At 41.1% G+C, this 15,536-nt stretch overlaps 1 protein-coding gene across 2 annotated transcripts in view; it reads right to left on the bottom strand.

Annotated features, from left to right (window-relative positions):
- Positions 1 to 15,536, bottom strand: part of LOC117888172 (ephrin type-A receptor 6-like) — a 385,983-nt gene that overhangs the window by 19,146 nt on the left and 351,301 nt on the right. For both annotated transcript variants that reach the window (XM_034791377.1, XM_034791386.1), the window contains one exon: positions 5,698 to 5,847. In XM_034791377.1, coding sequence (XP_034647268.1) covers positions 5,698 to 5,847 — 150 coding nt within the window. The remainder of the gene's footprint in view (positions 1 to 5,697; positions 5,848 to 15,536) is intronic.

Raw genomic sequence — 15,536 nt, 5'->3', positions numbered from 1 at the left:
CTGAGCAATAAACATGTGTTTTTCCACAACAACCATTTCATTATCAAACACAGTTTTCTCATTAGGTAATATGGCCAACCCAAACTCAGGCTGATAAAGCCTTTTTACCACACTCCTCACCCTCTGTATCTATATACATATGTAGGTGTTCAAATCTCTCTGTATATAGAGACAGGCAGCTATAATACACACCACACGTGAGGAATTGATAACTATTGATAACTGTAGGAAGGAAAGGAAACTACTAAGTGGATAGAAGAACAAAGAAAGAAGCTCTGTGAGTAACTTTTTCATAAAGGAGGTCTTGCTGGCATGGGAAGCCCCATTGCCAGGTCCTTTATAAAGAGGGAGAATCCTGCCAGAGGAAGGATACAGCCTCACAAAATGTTTCCTAGGACTCGGAGGCCAGTTGACTTTATGCCAGTCTTGGATGTCACCCATCCCAAAAGTTTAACAAGAAATGTTAAGTATCACCTAATGCAATGAATCAAAAATGATTGCAATTGCGTGGCTTCTATTCTAAAAAGCAGGAAGAAATAGAGGTCTACCAGAAGTAGCTACAGAAAACTTAGTTACTTACTATAATAGTAGGTAGATTTTAATGGATACCCGTGACTGAAGCTGCAATCTTTAGCTGCTCAGAAAAACAGATATCAGCCTAATATACTACTGTACTTGTTGCAAATGATGTGTTTCTGAATGGTGTTTTTACTTTCTAGGTCAAAAGTAAATGTTCCACACCTTTTATTAGGCATAAAACATTCAACAGTCATGCCAATACAAAGCTGATGAGGTTTTTCTGAAAGACATTATTTTTAAAAGGATTTAATTGACATTTATATTTTCTTTGACCCATTACATTTTATAATTTCTTTGGTAGGGAGTCAAGGTCCATTAATTTTATTCTCTCGTTCAAAAGGAAAATTTCAGTATACGTGGAGATGTAGACTACTGTTGAAATAATTATTAACAATTCTATTATTAATAGCATATATGGCACTTTTTATCTTCAAAGCACTATATGAACATTAACTGATTAATATTCATAATACCCCTGTAAGGCAAGTATTATTATCCCCATTTTACAGATAAAGAACCTGGGGCAAAGAGATGATGCAAGTTTGCCAAACTATACAGTAGGAGGCAAATGTCAAAGGCAGGCCTAGAACTCTATAGAGTCCCTGCCACCCACTCTCCCTGCTTCTGAACAAGAGGGATTAGGCATACATATAGCTGAGAACAGAAGGCCAATCTTGGTAAGGTACAACATCTAAGGCAGGGGTGGGCAAACTTTTTGGCCCGAGGGCCACATCTGGGGGTGGAAATTGTATGGCGGGCCATAAATGCTCACAAAATTGGGAGTTGGGGTGTGGACTCTGGGGTGGGGCCAGAAATGAGGAGTTCAGTGTGCAAGAGGGGGTTCTGGGCTGGGGCAGGGGTGCAGGTGGGGGGGGTGAGGGCTCCAGCTAGTGGTGCGGGCTCTGGGGTGCAGGAAGGTGGGACCAAGGGGTTCGGAGGGTGGGAGGGGGATCAGGGCTGGGGCAGGGGGTTGGGGTGCTGGAAGGGATCGGGGTGCAGGCTCCAGGTGGCGCTTACCTCAAGCAGCTCCCAGAAGCAGCAGCATGTCCTCTCTCCGGCTCCTATGTGGAGGCGCGGCAAGGCAGCTCTGCGCACTGCCCCGCCCATAGATGCTGCCCCTGCAGCTTCCATTGGTCGCAGTTGCTGGCCAATGGGAGCTGCGAGGGCGGTGCTTGGGGCAGGGGCAGCGTGTGGAGCCCCCTTGCTGCCCTACATGTAGGAGACGGAGGGGGGACATGCTGCTGCTTCTGGGAGCCACGTGGAGCCACGGCACGCGTGGAGTGGGGCAAGCCCCAGACCCCACTCCCCGGCAGGAGCTCGAGGGCAGGATTAAAATGTCTGAAGGGCCGGATGTGGCCCCCAGGCCATAGTTTGCCCACTCCTGATCTAAGGAGACCACATTTGACTTTTAGGGAGATAAAATGTGGAAGAAGCTGGAAGAGATTTTTTTTAAACCCCTTTTAATATTCTTTTCTGTAGCTAGTTTAGGGCTGGTGAAAGTGTCAAATTGATTCTCCTGGAGTCCTACCTTCTCTGTCTACAGAACAGACATAGAAAAGGCTGCAGCAGTCAGTGGAAGCTTCCCCACATTGGCAAATCAGTGTTCAATTGCTCTCAATCTGAAATGATAATAGGTTTAGCTCAGTCTTCATAACAATTTTGTCCTTGGACGAAGGGTGCTGGAATCTTTGTAGAAGTGTGTGTGCGTGTGTATGTGTGGGAGAGAGGGGGGCAAAGGCCAAAGGGCCCCCTCTCTCTCTCTGTGGCTGGCTGCTCCGGTGGTGAGCCCACTGCCCTCTCTTTTGGTGCCACATCAGCCCCTGACGGATGAAAGCTGTAACTGCAGTGCCTCCCTGGCAGAAGTTATCATTCTGCAGGAGACACGAACTCTGCACTTATGTTTCTTCTGTTAAAAAGTGGGGGCCAAGGTCCCCTGGCTCCCAGATTCCGGCACCGGTGCCTTGGACTCTCCATTAAGACTGCCAACAAAAAGATTGATTAGTGCTAACTGTGCTTCTGGTTTTCGGATGTAAACACTTGACCTGCAGGAACTGGACTGAAAGCATCAATTTATTTCACTCAGTTCATCAAGCAGAAATCAGATAGTCAAAGCCAGACTTTCTCTCTCTAAGTGATGTAAATGTTGAAAGAGTTCATCAGTGGGTTTTGTGGATGAGAGTTAGAGTTAGTGAAATGTGTATGGTGAATTTTTACATGTCAATATTGTTGTTAAGTGAGCGAGAAGGTTTATTCAGTTTGCTATGATAGTTTTATGCATATTCTATCAATCCATTAAATATTATTTTTTTCTGAATATCCAAATTCTGCGATATGTAATAATTTTTACAATGGCCTCTAATAGGTATCCCAGAAGAGCTCATTCACAGCTGTTCTGTAAACTGAATGCATCGGATATAAATCTTCCTTTCCTCACACGGTATTAGTGAGCTAGACTCTTAGCTCAATCTGTTCATCAGTACAATAGTTTCCTCAGAAAGCTCAATATCTAATCTAATGTTTATTAATTAAGCAATAAGACATGACAGATTGTGCAGCAACCCTAATTAATGGACACCTCTAGTGCCTGACGCACATCCAAGAAGTGCATTAATCAGCATTACCACAGATCTGAAATGACATAACACAATAATAAAATGGTTATTTACGGAAACGAGTCACATTTCTCAAATCGAGTAAGTTTTTAAGAATACATATTATGCTGTTGGTAATGTTACAAAATGTATGGTCAACATTTTCAAATCTAGGTGCCTAAAGGTCAGCTCCTAAATTCATACTTAGGCAATTAAATAGAAGTTGCCTGATTTTCAAAGGTGCTGAGCCTCTACAGTTCCCAATGACTTAACTAGTATTTATGGGTGCTTATAATTTCTGAAAATTAGATCACTTTTATTCAGATGCCTAAATATCACTTGATCAGACTAACTGTAGACTCTTAGGTTTGAAAATGTTGATCTATGTAAATACTTTCCTATATGCTTGTGTAGGGTGATCTGTGACAGCGCATTAAAAAATTCTAACAATTTTGACCACTGGTGCTGAAGCCCACAGTAGCCAGTCTAGAAAGGGCATTTTGTATATTAACAGAGTATGACTTCTTATTTTTTTCTTGTTGCTCAGTGAAGACCCAACAGGCATGAGGTGAAAGCTATCTGGGACATGGGTTTGGCCAACTGGAGGCCAAGTACTATAACTGTCACTTAAAAAAACGTATTGCAAGATTTTCCAAAACAGTCATAATAGCTGATATCTTTGCAGATCTGTAAAAAATATAAACTATTTCTGAAGTGATGTAAATGGTGGTGTCAGCTAGATGTAGGTAAGTGGACATAAGGAGATACATTTACACTCTAATGTAGCAGAAATATGGAGAATAGCAGGAAAAGCTACTAACAGAGAGAGTGTGGAATGGTGTCAGAAAAAGGTCCCAACCTTAATTTGTTAATATTTTTTTTCTGCTGTATCTCCTTCCATCCTTTGGTATCTAGGGTATGCTTGTACTGTCTTTCTGATGAGCGAGTTACACCACCATATATAACACCTCTGAATTTGGTTTAGAATGTCAGCTCATGTAGCTATTGTCCTTTTTGTTACAACAGGAACTGTGATTCTCCGTATTTATGCAAGACTTGTCAGCAAAAGTTTGCATGGTGTCTTTTATCCATCTGCTCTGTGCACACTCCCTCTACCCCCACTTCCCTCGCCAGAACTACAGTATCACTGACTTTTGGGAAATTCATATTATTTCTGTAAAACAAACTCATGCCTACTTAGAATTACTTAGTGTGCTAAAACATAGGCCACAATATGCTGCAAAGGTAGATTTACATACTGCATGTCTAACTATTTGGAATTTTCCAATGCAATTTAAAGCCACTGAATGTTTGGAATGTCACATTTACTTCTTGTTAACATCTTGATCAAATTAATGAAACTTCATCACATTATATTGGGAAAGACATATTGTTCTGCATCCCAATGATATATGTTTTGGTACAGCATGATGATGATTATATGGCAGTATTGCCATGACTGATTTTTTTTCTGCTGGAACATTCTGAAAAAATTCTGAAAAAAGTGGCTTCCTTAATAAAAGTACCTCTGTCAAACCTCTTTTTGACAAATCAGCCTGAAACTAACAGAAGTTGTCAATCAGCTTGGAGTGACAACATCCTTGCAATAATGTAAAAAATAATCATCTAGAAAAGTTTTGTGATACAGAGATATATCTACACTATGCAGGGCATGAGGAGTGATAAGAATGTGTGGTAAGAAGGGGTGGCTGTCATTCTGCACCATGACAGGGAGATTGTCTCTTGCGTGAGGCTTAGACATGCTGTTCTAAGCTATGGGGTGCCATCCTCAATTGCAGTACTTGTGGAAAACTTAACTTGTGATAAAAATTGCCCTATCTCCTTCAGTGCTGCAGTTTACAGGACAAACTTTCAACTTCCTTAGAAGATAATGTTTGTTCTAGTTAAGAAGAACATTTACGGTACATAGTTGAAACTTTTTTTGAGCAAATGGCAGAGAAAAATATATCACTTTATACCTTTACACTGTCTTGTACAAAATGTAAAACTACAGGTAGTTTGTAAAGAAAACATTGTATATTAATTATTAAAAAGCAGAACTAGAAATATTCTTCTTACGGCAGCTTCAAATTGTATCCCATTAGCCCCAGGCGTGTTTTGGGATTGACCACCTAAAGTATGTTCATTGAAGGGCACCATCAGGGCGCTGTAGATAAATTGGACCAAACTGATCACTGGTATAACACCACTATTCATGGAGGAATTGAAAAAGGCTCCCACTGACTTGGATGGAAGCTGCACACATCCGATCCCAGAATCTGGCAAACTGATTAGGACTTTTTGTGGTGTGGCTTTAGCCCTTCCAGGAAGCCAGTCAAAATTTTACTTATAGAGAGGCAGATCTATAAACAGCAACATTTCATTGAAGTCAGTGGAGTTAAGTTGATTTATACTAGCTGAGGATCTGATCGAGAAAGTAAATAAGATAGCAAAAAATGATAGGGGTAACAATCATTTGCAAAGAACATTTAATCAGAGTGGGAGATCGGTTCCATGCAGTACTTACATCCTGATTAGACATCTCCCAATATGGTCTTTCTCCATAGGACATCACTTCCCACATGACAATCCCATAGCTCCATGCATCACTTGCTGAAGAGAACTTTCTGTAGGCTATAGCTTCAGGGGCAGTCCATCTTATGGGGATTTTTCCACCCTGGAAGACATATTAAAAACTTCTCAGTCTCACTAGAATACAGAACTGCAAGTACCTTAAAAATAAATAAATAAACCCTCTCACTGTTGAGGTTCCATATTCTGCTGTCTGTGAAATAGACTGACAATACAGTTTTGCCTTGGCAATTTAGTATAAATGACAATGTTGGTATTGGTGGCCTGTGGTATGCAGAATCTCAGACTAGATGATCTGGTGGTCTTTTCTGGCCTTAAACTCGATGACACTACTATTGCAAAATGCATTTGCAAAAATTCGATCACCACAGTTCAAATATTTACCCTCTAACAAATTCACACTGTGGAGATCTTTTGCATGATGATATATTTATACACTATCATCAGTTATATTTTATCTATTACATTTTGTATCTGGAAAATTCTTTTGCATTTTTAAGAGTAAAATGAGTTTTTTTCCTGATGCATTCCTTCAACAAAAATCTGTGTTAATTATCACTGATTAGAGGAGCTCCTCGAAAAAAAGTTTATTTCTTGAAAGTAGTGTATTCATAGTGCCACTAGATGGCAGAATGGGCCAGTCAGAAGAATTGAGAACTAATCCTAGCTGTTTTTCAATGTATTGAGAATAAAGATTGTTCAGTGTGAACACTATTTCTGGAAGAAAGAAAATAAATTAATTACAACATAGTTTTGGATGCTGAAGAAAAGTCAAGCAGTTTTTAAAAAGGAAGCAAATTTACACTGTTAATCTATTTTGTTATGTGGAAAATTATTGGTCAATAACTTGTCAAGATGATGATGACTCATAATGCCATTGCTGCATCAGAAAGTATTGCAAGGGGCAAAAATATATGCATGTGGGCATCTTGTTTGAATGTTATTATTCCCTTTATTAATTATAATCGCTGTGACAAACCAATGTAGCTAGTTAATGTCGTTATGGTTCATAAATGATTATAGCTAAGATGCCCTTTGTGGGGTTTATATCTTTTTGTTTAAGCACTATAGTTTTGTAAAAGACTTTGGCTATTCAAATTTGGCCTAACTAGGCCTACTCTAAAGTCAATGGCAAAACTCACTTTGACTTTAACGGGAGCAGAGTTAGGTCACTAATGCTGAATTGCTTTTTAAAATCTCATGCTCTATCCCATTTATTTAGAGCTATACTGAGCCATTTAGGCACTGTGATTTTAACCTGGGGTGCTAGTATTGATTTTTCCTTGGACCTTGTGAGGATGAACAAAGGAAAGACATCTTCCATCTTTGGGGCCACAGAAAAGACAGAAGGCCCAACACAGAAGTTAACATATTTGGGAATTGAATTGGATACAAGGCAGCATGTATCACAGCTACCCAAAGAAAAGCTAGATAATATAAGGCTGTTGATAAGGGTACTCAAAGGTTCTAGGAAAGTTATACTAAAATGGGTTCAGGTGATCATGGGGCACTTAAACTTTGCATAGAGAGAGGTGGTGCTGGGTAGGACCCTCATAATTTTGTAAGGGTGACCATAGAAATCAGGGAAGATTTGGAGGTGTGGGAAACATTTTTTGAACAGTTTAGTGGGCTAACAATCTGGTGATCCAATTGGATACTGGAATCAGAGCTTCAGGTAGAATTGGATACCTCGGGGGGAATCTGTTGTAGACCGTATTACCAAGGGAGCACAGAGGTAGCTTGAGTAGTGGGCAATGCAGGTTACAACAAGAGATGTCCCATTTGAGTTTTCCACTAATACTGGTGGCTTCCAATATGTAGGGCCAGCAATTTAGAAATAAATGGGTTTGGTTTTGGTACAACATTCAGGCAGTAGTCACATTATTACCTGGCAGTCAGCATTGGAGGGTTTTGACTCCCAGTGAGTCCAGGCAATTGGGCACTGGAAATTGGACTGTTACAGGACCTGTGCTCCCTTTGATGGGTGACTGGGGAAGGCAAAGATGAGCTAATGTTGTCTGTCTGTGATTGCAGGAGACATCAGAGACAAGGTTGATGTTTGGATTTTCAGGCCCCCTATTGTGCATTGGGCCCACACGCAGGCAGCCAGGTTGGCAGATGGACTGCAGCTAAGCTTCAGGGCTGAGAATGTCTGCCTTCAATGGTTTGGCAGAAGAGGCTCATTCTGGAATCAGCTCATGTCTCTTTTGCACTTATTGATGGGTGAACTATACCCACCTAATGTCCTAGTTATTTATCTTGGGGAAAATGATTGAGGGGCCTGCAGGATTCAGAGGGACATGGGATAGATTAGACAGTCACAGCCAAACATGAAATTGGTTTGGTTAGAAATACTCATGAAGCATGTATGGCAGGGAGCCATCAATCTTTTTGGATGCAGGTGGCTCAGGGATTACACACAGGGACATCTAGTACAATGTGCTGGAGGCTTTTAAGGGATGAAGGAGTGCACTTGTCTGGGGCTGACATTTTGGCTGTGGATTGGATTAGGTAAGAAACAGATCCCACCTGGTGCTTAAACCCATCTCTGTGTCGTTCTTTCATTCACCTGTGCACCTTGATCAGTGAATGTTTCTCACTGTTCAGTTATGAGCCTGCCCCCACACAAGTGAGACAGGCAAAACTCCCACTCCTCCTGACCATGAAGAGCATAGGATTGGTTCTTAAGAAGAGACTAAATTTAACATTATTTTGTAGTCCTGCCCTTTTTACATTCACCATTTCGCCTCTCTTCTTAGTTTAGTAACTCAGGCCAAATTCAGGACCTGATCTAACAATGCATGTTAAATGCAAAGGAAAGATTCCCATTAACCTTCTGTGGGTGCTGGATCAGGTTCTCCAGCGCTATGTGCTTTTAACACAGCCAAGGGCAAATTGTGTTCATGTTGACCCTTACAAGTGGGTGCAATATCTGCCTGGATTATGCATGCCAATTGTGGGGGAGGTGAACAGAAGATGTTAGCACTTGGGCTAAAAAGTACAGACTTTACCCTTTAAACCCAGGCCCTGTTGAAGACTTCTTCTTGCCATATGTCCATACACAAATGATCTGCAAAGTGTGAACTCTGTAGGTTTTGAGGGAAGGCGCAAAAGAGGAATTCTCTGTTTCTCTTCCTGACCATGTTTTTTTGGGTGAGAATTTATGTGCAGCTTGAGGACTGGCCGTAGAGATTTAAAAGATGCTCCTCAACCCTATATAATACAGATCTATTCCCAATTACTGACTTTGGTTAAAACAAATTTCTTCTCAGAGGCTAGTATCGACTGACGTCCAAAGCCTTTTTTTAGATATTAGTGGCCAGAAAATGGATACAATCCAAATACAAGCCTTGAGACATCAGAACAGCAGTGAGAAATATACTACTATAACCGAGAATAAATGACATGCTACTAATCTGAATGTTCAGTGTGTTAATTTAAAGCTCTATATCATGTAGTGAAATATATTCATGAATTGTTCTAATGAGCATACACTTTTAATTTTGTAGAAGTTTAATCAATGGAAGACATTTTTATCTATCATTTATCAGCATTTGAATTTTAATGAATAGTTCTGTTATTAATTACTGAATTTCTATGTTTAGAGAAAACACGCACAAATAATGAGTAGTTGACATTTGGATATTCATAAAATATTCTTTTTGTATGAAATTATCAACAGAACTATGCATTCAAGTCTGAACATAGATAATGAATTTATTCATTAAGTTTGATTGAGGGTGGAGATCTAATCATCATTCCTTCATGAATCTGATCACATACCCAGAAAATATACTCAGAAGAGGTCACAATTGTCACTTTGAATAGCATTCATAACAAAATTTGATTCTTCATATAACTGACTTTTTAAAGAATCTGATTAGACTACCAAAACTAGCTTCATCATACAGCTTTACTGACTGGTTCCTCTGGGACTGGCTCCTAGAATGTGAAAATAAGAATGGAGAATAAAATCTTAACAAAATTCATGGAAGTTCATTTCCCTTGGCACAGTATGTGCTCAATGTTGTAGCATAAAAGGAATTTCCTGGGATACCTAATGGCAAAGGGAAGCAAATCCTCTTCAATTCACACAGTAGACTCAGCTTACACATAAGCCATTATAAGCAAAAATGTATATTTCAATACTTAGTTATGTTTGCAGAATATCTTTTATGCAAAAAAGCTGTTTTATTTCTTGGGAAGAAATCTGAAAGGTTGAGACCTCAATATGACTAACAGTAAAGGCTGATATAACTAAAAAGAACTATGAGCCATTCATGCATAATAAGACGCATAAGCTTCAGGATAGCTAAAATGACACTTCAAGTTCATGATGAGAGTAATAAACAACACGATTATTATTGGGCATTTCTTTTTAGTTGTCACCTAATTGAAAAAAAATTTGAACACAATATTGTACACGAAGTGTGCCAGCTTCAAATTAAAATAATGTATACATGATCTAAATTTAACTACTCTAGCGGATTAATCAAAGCTGTCACAGTTTCCTAGTCCAGAAAGCCTTTACACAAGCAAGCACTTTTTTTTGTTAAAAACCATGTTGCATTTTTGCCCCATCTCTAAAATTTATAATGAGCTCTGTGCCCAGGGCTGGATTTACACCTTGGGCACACCTAGGCCAATGAGAGCTGCAGAGCTGGCGCTTGGGGTGAGAGCAGCATGCACAGCTTCCCTGATTGCCCCTGCGTCTAGGGGCTGCAGGGACATGCTGGCCACTTCTGGAAGTTGTGCAGATCCAGGGCGGGCAGGGAGTCTTCCATAGCCCCGCTGCACCACTGACTGGACTTTTAATGGCTCGGTCAGCACCGCTGACTGCAGCTGCCAGGGTCCCTTTTTGACCAGGTGTTCTGGTCGAAAACCAGATCCTTGGCAACCCTATCCGGCAACCCTAGCCGGCCTCCCGCCCTGCCGGGACCCAGGAGTGGCAAAATTTGAATTTTTAGGTGCCTCTAGAATGCTGGTGCCTCTAAGCATGTGCCTACTGTGAAATCCAGCCCTGTCAGTGATATGCTAATTTTGTGTTCCTGTAGTAAAACAGCTCTAACGGTGATATTCCATTCCTTATGATTTAGCCTGTTTTTTACTTGCAGCCTTCTGAATAGTGACAATTCCCTGAATTATTCTTGCTTTTAATTGAGTGCCAAAATTCCGCAGTGTGCTGTCAAGACCGTCCTAACAAGAATACAAGTGCTATATTATTCACTTAGTGCACCCGTGCAGCTTCAGAACACACACACACACACCCTACCTTACAGAGTTGACAAAAGCACAGTGTGCTCTATTAACTAATGATAGAATAAATTATACATGATACAAAAACTGTCTCCTTCTCAGAGTTTAGATGCCTAAAAACTAAGTAAAAAATGGACACCTTTTTCCAAAACATCCTCTGTCTCATTACACAAACAAACAAACATTATAATTAATTTAATATTTAAAGTTTTTGGAGATCCAGAAGAGCAATGTAACAATACTCTATCCAGATAGGGTGACCAGATAGCAAGCGTAAACAATCAGGACAGGGGGTGGGGGGTAATAGGTGCCTATAGAAGAAAAAGCCCCCAAAATCGGGACTGTCCCTTTAAAATCGGGACATCTGGTCACCCTATATCCAGAACTAGCTCACTGTTGCAGCTACAGCACATTATGCTGCATTCAGCAACGCTGAAGACCAGACTACATTTGTTAAGCTCAAAATTACAGACTGCCTGATGGGGAGACATCAGGAGTGGCAGAGGGGGAAAGAAGCAAGTGTGCTAGCTGCCCTGCCTTTTGTATTCCCTGCTAACCAAACCAAGAAGTGATACTGATGAAAACCTTAGACAACAAGAAAGCAGAGATTTATGAGCTATTACATATGTTAGAAGACATCATCATATGTAACTATCCAAATTATCCAAACTTGAGGCCTTAAAAGCATAATTTGCTCAGTGTTAATACTAATATGAGGTCATGTGTATTTCTGCTACAATGGCTCCCTAATCTCCCTGAGTTGGTAGACTCCCTGGAGTCCCTGTCTGCAGAGTAGGCCAGGGTATTCGTAGCTGTGGAACTCCCTTGTGTACAGAATCCCCCATGCATGTCTCAGGCAACAATAACAACAAAAATCCTATACATACTCCTGGGTCAATTATATTGCTCTGCAGCAGATTTTGTTGGATGAGGCCTTATCCACCTATGACCAGGGCAACTCATGTTCCTGATTTTCCAGAAAAATCCCCCCGCACCACTTTTTGTGTGTGTAAAGACAAGCCCAATTTGTATTTCAGTTGCTTTTAGTGAGGTGACAGAGTGTCCCCAGCTATGGAGGTCTGCAGTGTATACTCACCAATCCTGCCACCATGGAACCTAGACCACTGCTCTAATCTGGCCTGGCAATTCCAGTTTGCCTATGAGTTATCAATCACATTTGCTTGTGATGTTTTGTAATAATTGTTCATGGCACTCAGCCTTTTACCCCAACCCAAATGAGAGAAATGGAACAAAAGGCCCTGAGAATGAAAGGAGAGCAAAGACTCAGTGAGGGAACTGAAATTTAAAATATTGAATGCAATTCATCATTCTATATAAAAATCTCATCCCACTTTACCAGAGTGGTGTTTTTGTTTGAAGATATGGGTCTAGCCACATTTTTCACATGAGAAATCAGTTTGGTCATCTTCAATTAATACCTAGAATCTCTAGTGGACATTTGTCAGCATTCCCAAACCATAATTTAGAACTATTCAGTATTACTGACATTCTTCTCCAGAGAGTCCAACTATTAGAATATCAGAGAAGCTATATGTTAGGACGACAAAACTATTCTGGAAAGTTTCCCCAGAGTCTGCCCATGTTATGCCTAGCTTCATCTAGTATTATCAATCATTCATTTTCATGAGAACTGAAATGAACAAAAAAAAAAACCCTCAACCTAATTTTAAAAATATTGGATTTTTTTTCTCTCAAAGGAAGTACTATTTTATTTCAAACATTCTGCTAGTTTAAAAATACTACAGTTGGGTACGTGCAACCTGATTATTTTTTTTTAAAGTTGGCCATCCCCATTTTTGTCTTAAAAATAGCAGGCAACTTCTTAACATAAAATAATTATTCTAGCAAACATTTTATTAACACTTACATTATACATGTGGGCATGTATGAGAAAAGGAAAACTATTTGTGGGTGGAAAGAATCAGCTATTAGATACTACTGTGATGAGTGCCATAGAAACACCAAAGAGAGAGAGATTGGAGGTTCTCACTCTTATCACTGAAACACTTCCAGATGAAGCTGGAAGTTTCACAGGGGTGAAAAAGCATAGTCTTGTGGTTAAGGCATGGAATTATTACTCATAACACCTGGGTTCTAGTCCCAGCTCTACCTCAGTTTTCCTGTTTGACCTTGGGCAAATAATCTCTCTGTGCTTCAGTTCTGCACTTGTAAAATGGAGATAAAAATACTTCCCTACCTCATAGTGGAGGGACTGGGTCCAAGGGTCTTTGTCTAGAGATCAGCAGATCACTAATCCTTTACCTCACAGAAAATCCAAAGGCATCTCGGACAGTGGGAAAGAAAGGTGCTACTCAGCCTCCTTTTCTTCTTTTTGCTTCATTCTGGATCGTTCTCTTTTTGCTCTTGATTGGTTAATATTACTAGATGATTTGGACTATGACAGGGCTGGAGATTGCAAGCATACCAGACCTCAGTGATGAAAGCAATATTGAGTGTCTCATACGAAATCAAGCTCATAGACGATGCTGGTTTTGTTGACAGTTAATTTGTCATTTAGCAATAAGAACTTGCGGCTGTTTTCTGCCACCCTGCTTGCTGCGGTTCCAGCTCAGGCATATGATAGATGGTTGGTTTTATGTCCCTGGTTGCAGAGCTTTGCCCTAGGACTCTTGGATGCATATCACTTTAGGGTTACCATATTTAAAAAATAAAAAAAGAGGACACTCCACGGCGCCCTGGCCCCGCCCCTTTCCCAACCCCAGCCCTGCCCCTTCCCCACCCAACTCCGCCTCTTCCCCAAAGTCGCCACCCTAACTCCGCCCCCTCCCCTGAGAGCCCCGCATTCCCCCTCCTCCCTTCCAGTGCAGCTGGAACCCGGGAGGGGAAGCGCCCAGCTGGGGGCGCAGGGTCTGGAGGCTGCCCGGCAAACCGTGAAGCCGGTAGTGCTCGGGCTTCGGGCAGCCCCCATGCCTCCGGACCGTGCGCCCCCGGCCGGGCACTTCCCCTCCCGGTTCCGGCTGCTGTGCTCCTCCCCTGACTCTTCGGCTCTGTTTAAGAGCCGAGCTGCCCGAGCGCTACCAGCTTTGGGCAGCCCCCATGCCTCTGGACCCTGCGCCCCCAGAGCCCGGGAGGGGAAGTGCCCGGCTGGCGGCTCAGGGTCCGGAGGCATGGGGGCTGCCCGAAGCCGGTAGAGCTCGGGCGGCTCGGCTTTAAACAGAGCAGAAGAGTCAAGGTAGGGAGCACAGCAGCCGCGGGAGGGGAAGTGCCCGGCCGGCGGTATTTTTCCCGGACATGTTCGGCTTTTTGGCAATTCCCCCCGGACGAAGGTTTGATTACCAAAAAGCCGGACATGTCCGTGAAAAAACGGACGTATGGTAACCCTATATCACTTAGTCCTGATGATATACGCCCCGATTCAGGTAGGCACTTAAGTACAGGCTTGAAGTGAATGGGACTACTCACAGGCTTAACATTAGGCATGTACTTAAGTGCATGATCAGGGTCTCAAACAAAGCCAAACCATGTCTCATGAGCGTCAAGAGGCATACTAGTGGAAGGGCACTGTCCCAGCAGCAGTGCCTGGAGGCATTATAACTGTTAAAGCCTTAATTTAACCAGAAGCACTATGTGCCATGCCTTTACAAAGATCCAGCTAGCACTTCCCCCAACTCTAACAGCACTGACATGTACATAGTGCTAGTGAGTAAACTAGGATAAACGACTCTGGAAACTGAAGTCTTCTATCAATAGAACTGGTACAGCTTGGTGATTAGCAAGTTTCTCCAGAATACCCCACCAATTTGCCATTTTGCTTTCCTGGAGGCCATCAATACTTTTGAACTGGTTCTTTCTAAAAACCAATTTTATTCTTTCTATGAATGACCCTTTGATTGCTCTCCATCCTTAGCTCAAAGGAATAAAAAAAAATCAAACTCGTCTCCTCTCAATATTAAAAATTCTGTCACTTTTTAATCACAATTTTTTTCTATAAAGTAATAAAAGTCTCCATTACTATTTCCTCTGTACCAAACCATTTTAACATTCAAGAAAAATCCCTTCCCTTTTCTAAAGCACTGATCTTCACTTAGGTTGAAAGATAATAAAAAGTCTGATAAAAATGCATAACTTTGACCCTAAAGATTCACATAAATGCAAGGATAATGAATATTTCTAAACACTTAAATCTGTCCTGCAATCATTTTTCTTTACAGTACACTTTAACAAGCATTATAAAATGGCAAAGATACAACAGACTACAATATGACTGGCTGATAACATTTCCAACTTGTTTGTGTATCTAATGGGAGAGCAAGGGTCAAACCTCACTATCTAGGGTACCCTCTTTGACAAAGTGCCCATTATTTTCCATTCATTTTAAAAAATATTTCTTTCATTTTAAAATGAACAAAATAGTAGAGATGGGAGAATGAGGAATCCGTAGTTGGAAACCTGATAAAACTTCCAGTGTTTTACAATTAAAAGGCTAGCACACTTTTTTGAGGGAGGGAGACAGATTTTTAAAAAAATTCTTTTTCA

The sequence above is a fragment of the Trachemys scripta genome, chromosome 1, assembly GCF_013100865.1.
Source record: "Trachemys scripta elegans isolate TJP31775 chromosome 1, CAS_Tse_1.0, whole genome shotgun sequence".
NCBI classification, from domain to species: Eukaryota; Metazoa; Chordata; order Testudines; family Emydidae; genus Trachemys; species Trachemys scripta.
Note: the sequence above shows the minus strand (reverse complement) of the source record. Positions and strands in the feature narration are given on the sequence as shown.